This window comes from Botrytis porri, assembly GCF_014898465.1.
Source record: "Botrytis porri strain MUCL 3234 chromosome Unknown BPOR_006, whole genome shotgun sequence".
Taxonomy (NCBI): Eukaryota; Fungi; Ascomycota; class Leotiomycetes; order Helotiales; family Sclerotiniaceae; genus Botrytis; species Botrytis porri.
In genome coordinates, this window is record NW_024066080.1 from 1,653,776 (window position 1) to 1,662,563 (window position 8,788).

Here is an 8,788-nt window from a genome sequence, read left to right on the forward strand (position 1 = left end):
TCTGAAATATGAGGACATCAAAAATCAAAGAATTGTTTAAAATCTCAGCACTGCCTCCAAAGAATCCCCAACCTCAAAAAGTGAATTCACACTCATGACCTCATAAATCCAATTCATTGCACAGCCTAAGAAAAAGATGGTGGCTGGTCATGAAACCCAAGGTTCCCGAAGGCTATGTATTGTATAACAATAGAAAAGCCCCCAATCCTACCAATCACTATCTTGACGTTGGTAACGTATCATGAGAGCATCATTTCCCACAAGTAAAGAAAGTGAAGTAGACGTCAAGGTTGTCTCTCGACCACTCAGATCAACAGAAAACGAACCAAATCTGCTCATTCTGATGATTCACTGTTGATTTCATCTCGGGCTTCGGCTTTCGCTTCTTCTTTGGCTTTACTTTCATTTAACTGGTTGAGCGAGAAAGGAGGAGTGAATCTCTTGTAGTCTATCATCAAGATATTTTTGAAATTTAGTTTCAGTGTTTAGTGTTCAGTATTCAAGAGACACGAAAAACAGACGAACTCTAAACTTTTGAATTCTGACGTCTGGTCTAACAGTAATCAACCAAAAATGCTTACTTGATCAGAGAGACTTTAGATTGGAAGTTAAGCTACTCTTCGTGCCTGGTAGTTAATCATTCACATCAGCTTCTCAGCATTTATCTTTGTATTTATGTTTGATGTATGTCAGTGACCGGAAAATACAAATGTCAGCTCAATAGACGATAACCGATGAATACCCGAGAGCCCTGGTTGCCTATGGTGAGGATGTTAAAGACAGATAAACAGCAAAGCTTGACAGTATAAAGTAGATATAGTAACCATGGCAATGCTCTTGCTGCCTAAAATTATGTAAAGCTACAGGAAAACTTCAAGCTGTTATTTCAAAAGGGCGAATGTAAGACTCCTTGCAAACCTGGAAAAGAGAACTTTTGTTCAGGCTAAGCAGAAGTAAATGTATATCTGCTCATTAATGAGTCAACTTTAAATGAAATATAAAGAAATATTGAATATATGTTTCATCAGTGCAGGACTTTCTCTCCATTATATGAGCTTGATCAACTTGATCCTCTGGTTGATCAACTCGTTGAAAATAAATCTAAGGATGAGGTATACAAGACAGGAAGCCTATAGATATGTCAAAGAAAAAGACCTTGACACATCCAATATGAAACAACCCATATCGGTCCAATTCACCACTAAAGTCTCGAGTTGAGATGAGATCAAAACAAAGACACGTGAACACCCGACGCGAGGTGAATTGCCAGCTAGATTAAATATTCATAGCTTTAAAAGAGGTACTTAAGCTCCAACTTCCTCTTTTTGAATTCTTCTTCCCCAATTTTTATACACTTTCGAATCTTTCATACAGTCATAATTTTAACAACTCCGACACTATGTCGTGCACAAGAATGGTAAGAGAATACACTCTAGAACTGAGTCTCCTGCAGAATATCATACTAATATATTCCCATAGCTACACAACGGGCTGGCCCCGTTGCTTGCCTCAAAAATGCTAAGAAGCTCTCCAATCCACGCAGACATGAAAACCAAGCCAGCAATTTCTTTTGTTGAAAAAAAGGTAAGCATAATCTAACAGTCTCTTCCTCTGTGCGTTCCTGACGTATTCTCCACAGAGTTGCACCAAGAGAACTACTCTTTCATTTTCACATACTAGTATCAACACAAGAGCCAAGAAAGTTTCAGCTTTAAAGTTGTCTCGCCAAACCTTTGATGAATTAACTGCGAAACTGCCAACGATAGCCGTCAGCAATCACATTGTTGTCACTTTGGATTTCAAAACGATATCCCCAATATTGCTCAACAAGATTCTTGGTCCAGTTGACGCAGCAACCATGACATCACCATATATCAAGTCCATTTCAGAGGAGGAGATACTTGAAACCAGCCCTGAACAGTCATGCAAGCACAGCCTAGAATCCATCGAGCATCACTGTACATCTCGCGATCAAGAAAAGTTAATGTTGGAGGATCCAACAAAGAATGGCTCCTCTTCTGAAGATGGATGCCGCTTCCGAAAGTTTTCAGAATTACCCCTCGAAGTTCAATGTATGATATGGGATTTTTCTATGGAAGAAGATCGTATCATTGAAGTCCACATCACCAAGCGTTGCGCAAATTGGATGATAGTTTATGCGTCTACTGATGCTAAGAATCCAGCAATCCTTAGCATCTGCCAAGTAGCTAGGGAACGAGGATTGAAACGTTACAGTCCATTGTCCGTTGCGAATTCTTGGAAACGAGACAAGAAGATGTATGACGATAGACAAGCTCTTCTGGGTCTTCCGTTAGACTTTGTTGGTCCTGAAGCTGCAACAACAAACTTCAAGTGCTACATCAACTTCGATCGAGACACCGTATTCATCAACTCCAGCCATTTCCGTATCTACAGCGATGCTTTGGAGGTTGGTGACAACACTTGGCGCGAAGACTTTGGCTACCAATTTTTGAAGGACCTCTTCTTCTCCACAGCTGGTGATCGACTTCAGAAGCTTGCCGTGGACTACTTGCTAGCAGAGAAGTGGTTCAATAATGATCGCAACAATTGGCAATACTGCCAAGTTTTGGCGGCAATGCCCAAACTACAGCAACTCGCCATTGTCTGGACTGGACATCACCACTTTCAGCGTGTAATTCAGAATGAGTGCTGCCGCACGACACAAATCGAGATTCTGACGAATGAAGCATTGTCTGATGAGATACGCTACAGTGCCAAGTTTCCTAGCGGACATCACCATCGTATACTCAAATTCCACAAGATGAAAGGCCTAGGCCCATATCTTGGAGAGGGATGGATCAGCGACCGGTTTGCTTCCGGTGAAACCTCCATCACTTGGAAGAGCAACATTGTGACCGCAATTCAAGAGAACAGACCGGTGAACCCAGCTAACTATCCACCCAATTCGTTTCACTTTACTGCGGAAGGAAAATCAAGATATCGAGATTTGTGTCAATTGAAGCTCACGGAAGTCGCCGCTGAGAGAGAATGCTAGAAGTATGAATGGGGAGTTTTTTTTCTTCTTCTGTCTTAAAGTTACCGGATGGAGTTAATATTAATGGGTTGAGGTGTCCAACATGACCGATGTTGATCATTGGTGTAATTATGGATTGGATTTTCCGGTTTCTTTTGCTTGCTGAATGGGGAGATGCTGGGTGTGAATGAGGAGATTGCTTTGAGTGGGCTGGTGTTTTATTATATCTTTCATTTGGCCGTTTTTACCGTATTGATTTCTGAGTTTGCATGAAGTATATTCTTTTTCCTTTTCGTCCCTGGAGGATGAATGATTTGCGAGGCGTGTTAATGGGAGATGGCGTTATCGTGGTCTGAGACTCGAGAGTAACTAATGTTTAATATATAAATAAGGATGCTGAGATTGAAGTTGATTCCAATCTGATGATGTGAATGTTGAAGATGTGAAGAGTGAGTGAGGTGTAACTTTGAACTTTTAGAAGAATTTCACTTGAAGTTGCAATTTCCTGATAAATAAATAGGTAGATAGGTAGGTAGGTAGGTAGGTAGGTAGGTTAGTGAGAGAAGAAGGAAGTGATAAGAATTATTACGCACAGACCACTTGACCTGCGTAGCGTGCATGTGTAGGTAACCTAAATACCTACCTGTTAAAGGAAACGACGACGACGACGACGATGGAAGGAGGGCAGGAACAAATAATCACTGGTTTGTTCCGCTCGTGATGTTGTTTTCTTCCTCCCTTCTAACCTGCACGATTGTGGCTGCAAGACGACATGAAGGTTAATGCAGATGAAGCCACTTCAATATCAACTTGGCCCTCCACAAACAGTTGAATATTACTGCAATTCATCGCGCAACTTTGAGTCTTTCCGAGGTCCCCAAAGATTTTACTTCCCGACTCCACTCGACAACTCAATTCTCAGAATCGTGGGGAAAGATAGCAGAGATACCTAGGCAATAGATGTAACCGGGTGGGATTAGCAATCAGAAGACATGGAATGGCTATTGCCAAGCCGAGGTTCCACAAATAGAACACGACAATGACAACAAAAATTAAACAGGAGTGGAGGGAGAATTCCTGGCATCTTCGGATGATAAGTGATGTAGCATCAATCTATATCACCCTCCCTTCATTGCTCAACTTATTCTCTTTACTGCGATTCACGAAGCTATCTTCCACAAGAATGGCGAGATCTCTAGCCTACGGAGGCGGCATCTTTGTTGCGCTCATCGCCATCTTATATCAATTCCTTTTCAAACACATTATATTTGAGGTATTAGGTGTTGGACGTTCCGTTTCGACGATTGGTGCATTCAACGCAACTTGTGAAAGGATTGATAATCTCGGCCTTGAAGGTTGTGAAGATTTATGGCTCCATTATGACACTGGATACCTATATATGGCCTGCTCCGATGTCCAAAGTCGTTTGCAGTGGCTTCCCGCGTTCGTACTTTCCTAGGCTGCATACTTTGTCCATGGATTTTTTCTTCACATCACTCGCGTGAAATCGTTTAGCTGATTCACCAAACCTACCACAGTGCCGACCGTCTCAACATCTCTGGACGAGGTGTAGCAGATAGAATTGGAATTCTGGACACCCGAGGAGACGGATCTTTGGAATCTCGTTTTCAGTGGATGACAACCGAAAATTTCTCTGGCAACAATGGAGATGGTACTTTCAACCTACATGGCTTTGACATCCGTCCAGATCCAAAGACCGATACTTTACGTATTCTGCTCATCAACCATCGACCTCCAATTGATCCTCTAACCGGCGCCGCACTTGATGCTGTGACCGTGGGCGCAAATTCCACCATAGAACTATTTCATACCCAAGTTGGAAGTGTTTCAATGAAACACATAAAGACATACTCAGACCCTGCAATCCAAACTCCCAACCAGGTGGCCTGGGTCAATGATGATGATTTTTTGTTCACCAATGATCACAGCGCGAAGGTCGGATTTGTAAGTTCCACCAAACTTTCCATAATGGTTTGACGATGAGCTCACAAAAACTGCAGCGGCGCCATTTAGATGTTCTCCTTGGGGGTGGAAGTATTGGACACTGTGATTCACGTTCGAATCACTGCAACTTACTCATCTCTACTGGTCTTACTGGTCCAAATGGATTAGTTACAGGGCGCGATGGACTGATATATGTACCAAATACATCATTGCACGAAATACACATCTTCTCGCTTACCGACGAGAAGACTCTATTGAAACAGGATACGTTGCAAGCACCATACCCAATTGATAACATGAGTGTTGATGAGAATGGCGATATCATAGCTGCATCAATTCCACAAGCTTTTAAATGGGTTCAATATTTGGATGATCAATCAATCCAGGTCCCTGCGGCAGTCGTAAGAATTCGAAGAAGAGGGTCTGATTTCGATCGTTTGATCAAAGAGGGAGTAAGAGAAGGGAAGGATCTTGGTAAGAGCGAGGAGGGTTATATTGTTGAAACTATGGTGGAAGATGACGGAACGATTTTGACAGCAGCAACAGCCGCTGTCCATGACGTCAAGAAGGGAAAATTGTACCTTGGGGGAATCACAGCACCATTTATCATGACCTGTGAGATGAAGAATTAGAAGAAACTCATTTCAGAGTCTCGAGTGAGTCTAGATAAGTAGATCTAGACAATGTTAAACACAAGTCATGTATGCTTTTGCGGTTTTTTTCAATGCTCTCTCAATGCTCCACATTTTTCGACGTCTGGCTTCATGAACCTTACTATCATGAGCGAGACTCTTAATCGCAGTTCTCATCATAACTCTCGCATAGAATCTGTGGTAATGCAACTTATCGACGTGATAGTCTCACGATCGAACTTCTTCTTTTCACTAGGCACCACTCTGTCTTTCCTCAATCGGTATACTTTAAGTTTTGCTTTACCTCTAGTTTGCATACTCGAGAAGATCAAATTACCACCACTCATGGAACCGGAAATTCCGCTCGTAACACGCGTCATGAATTTCCTGGCTCTTAAATATACCTGGTTCTTGCATGGTGGTCATACAAATGAAGTGCATGCGGAACATTCTAGTCATAATTACTCTTTTGTTGCATTCCAACGCAATCAAAGAGAATTTTGCTTGTACACACAGTCATGATAAAAGTTCATTGTGATTACATGTAGTTGGGAGATCATGCAGAATTAGCTGATTTTATCTTTATAATATGCGGACCTACCTCGTTCTCATTGTGTTTTCAGCCACTTCCTGTACTTCCTCTCAGCCTCTTCACACAGCAGCCACATGGGCCGTTGGCCGCTGAATCCAAATTTACTGGAAGATATTACCTTAGAAGCTGTTCGCGAACTTTTCAATCACATAGCTTCTTGAATGTCTAGGCTTCATACCAGTAGGATCGATCCTCATCTATAAGGGGAAAATTGACGGGTCATATATTACCACCTACCAGTATTATAGTTAGTTTTTTTAAAAAAATATAACCACATTGTTGAACGAAAACAAAGCTACCTATCGTCATACAGCATTTAGACGAGTCTGTAGGGGTTAGTCTGCCTTAGTGATCTCCACCTTCGTTGCAGCAGCTACTGAAAATTAGTCCGTGTTGACGCATGGTATCAATCCCACAAAATCACGTTATCGTTAGTTTAGCGATGTCTATGATTTCGTGCATGAATACCCTGATTAACACCCCGATTAATACCCTGATTGTAACTATTTATTAAAAGTGCGCTTACATTTTCCTATATTTTGGAATGCGTAATAGTAGTACTAGTATGATCGAGATATTAGAGTGGAGACTGAAATTTCAGCACAAGTTTAAGGTTTTTGACAGCCTCTTGGTTCGTTACGTCGATACCCTAACATGTAGTTTTGCACCTCTCCTTTATTACTCTTCTCCGTATAAAGCCCATTAGGAAATAAGCATCTGGAAAACCTCTGACTATAACCATCTCCTCTCTAATCAAGATATGCAATGAGCTAATGAATCACATGACATGCCAAGTTCAAACGATCAGCCCCATACTACTAGAGTTCTGAGCCTGATGTTCGAATATACACTATAGAACTAAACTTAAAATCATGGGATCTACCAACCTAGACTGGAACATAAGGTTTCAGAGATATGTTCATATGTCAGAATCACGTAATCATCGAATCTCTCTAGCTATGTTGGGTTCTGGACTTCATCGTCGATGCGTCATCGCTATAGATTCCATTCTTTCAAGTCTCCTCAATAAACCGATTAGATGGATCTCTTAACCGCAGCTACTTTGTCACTAGCTATATCATAATATGATCGGTCGCACCTACCTTTCTTGAAAAACAGCTGTAGATACTTATGCTTCTGATTAGCTCACTCGTACCTTCCTCTTTCCCGATTCTCGAATTATCAGGTTAGACTGTTCAGACCCGATCAGAGCCTACCAGAGCCCTTTAAAACCTATCAGAACCTTTCAAAATCGTAGTCTCCACAAACTTCTCCATCGTATTGAACAGCTGACTTAGCTTGTACTCATCAGTAGCACTTTTAGCTCATTTACTCGATTGACACTGTGCTAAGTTTGATAGAATCATGAACTTTATTCCAGATACAGTATCGCGAGAATTGAGTTCTGATTAGTATATATTGATCTCCAGGTCACTCCATTTAGTTACCTGTCTAGCGTGCGCCATAATGACATGTCGATCTCGCTTCTCGAACTCATTAATTATCATAAAAAAATTCTTGTAGGTATAGACACCGTTCCCTTAACAATATACTTGCATCTGAATCTTTCTTCACTTCTCAAGCTTATATTTCTATTCTATTCCTCGTTTCTTGAACAGATCTACATATTTATTTTATTTTCAAGGCTATAAATTTTTTTTCCCACACCCTTTCCATCCCCAAAACCCTCCAAAAGTCCCAGCTAAGATGGACCAAACTCCCAAACCGTCTCAAAGTCCTTTGGATAAAGCGACAATTGACGGTGAAATTCTGAAGACTTCACCCGCGACCTCATCCAATCACGAAACGCAGATCGCTACTCCCACCGCCAGTATCGCTGCGACTCAACGCTCTTCGGACAAAACAAAGACCAGCGGGAAAACCATGACACCTCCGCCCGAAACCCCTTTCTCTCGCAACACAGAGTCAGCTACTCAACAAACGGCTCCTTCCTTATCGACACTATCATCCCTAACATCTAGTCACACCACTCCTTTGTTACCCTCCCCACCCGATTTCTTCGACAGCATAGCAGCCGTCGCTCCCTACACCACGACCCCGCATCTAGGAACATACATGCACCAGTTCCCTACTTCCAGCATGCGCACTCGCATTACTAGAAGATGCGGACGATGCATCACAGGTTGTGAATTCAAAACTTGCAGTCAGAGAGTAAGCGATGACTGTATCGAGAAGGGTCATGGAAGCCCTACTGATGCATCAATTTTTCGCCCTCGCTTGCTGGACGAACATGTCCGGTTTCCTTTTCCTAGAATGGATAATGCTACATCTGGGATTCAGGCGACGGGTCATGCGGTCGTTGATGATGAGAGCGAGGCTGTGTGTAGTTATGATAATGATACTACAATCCCTATCGCGAGTGGTTATTAACGAGTATATGGCACGAGACGAAATGAGACAAGTGAGGCGAATTGGGTTTTAGAGCTTAGGAGATGGGATCACAAAGTGGAATTGATACCTACGATGTATTGACAAAGATCTACATCGAATACTGTTAGTATTATGGGGGAAGGCGTTTATTTATCCAACTGTGTAGTTATTGTGCACTCTGGCTCCAATGATCTTGTGTATTGTAGCAGTGGC

General features: G+C 42.0%; 3 protein-coding genes across 3 annotated transcripts; all 3 read left to right on the forward strand.

Moving 5' to 3' along the window:
* Nucleotides 1-1,399: 1,399 nt before the first annotated feature.
* Nucleotides 1,400-3,016, forward strand: EAF01_005008 (uncharacterized protein; the record flags this gene model as incomplete). The annotated part of the gene is made up of 3 exons (XM_038913263.1): nucleotides 1,400-1,417; nucleotides 1,480-1,584; nucleotides 1,640-3,016. The coding sequence occupies 3 exons, from the start codon at nucleotides 1,400-1,402 to the stop codon at nucleotides 3,014-3,016; spliced, it is 1,500 nt and encodes a 499-aa protein (XP_038771349.1).
* Nucleotides 3,017-4,178: 1,162 nt separating this feature from the next.
* On the forward strand, nucleotides 4,179-5,592 carry EAF01_005009 (uncharacterized protein; the record flags this gene model as incomplete). The annotated part of the gene is made up of 3 exons (XM_038913264.1): nucleotides 4,179-4,438; nucleotides 4,534-4,960; nucleotides 5,017-5,592. 3 exons carry the CDS (start codon nucleotides 4,179-4,181, stop codon nucleotides 5,590-5,592), a joined length of 1,263 nt encoding a protein of 420 aa, XP_038771350.1.
* Nucleotides 5,593-7,891: 2,299 nt separating this feature from the next.
* EAF01_005010 (uncharacterized protein) lies at nucleotides 7,892-8,575 on the forward strand (the record flags this gene model as incomplete). The annotated part of the gene is made up of 1 exon (XM_038913265.1): nucleotides 7,892-8,575. One exon carries the CDS (start codon nucleotides 7,892-7,894, stop codon nucleotides 8,573-8,575), a length of 684 nt encoding a protein of 227 aa, XP_038771351.1.
* Between the last annotated feature and the right edge of the window lie 213 nt (nucleotides 8,576-8,788).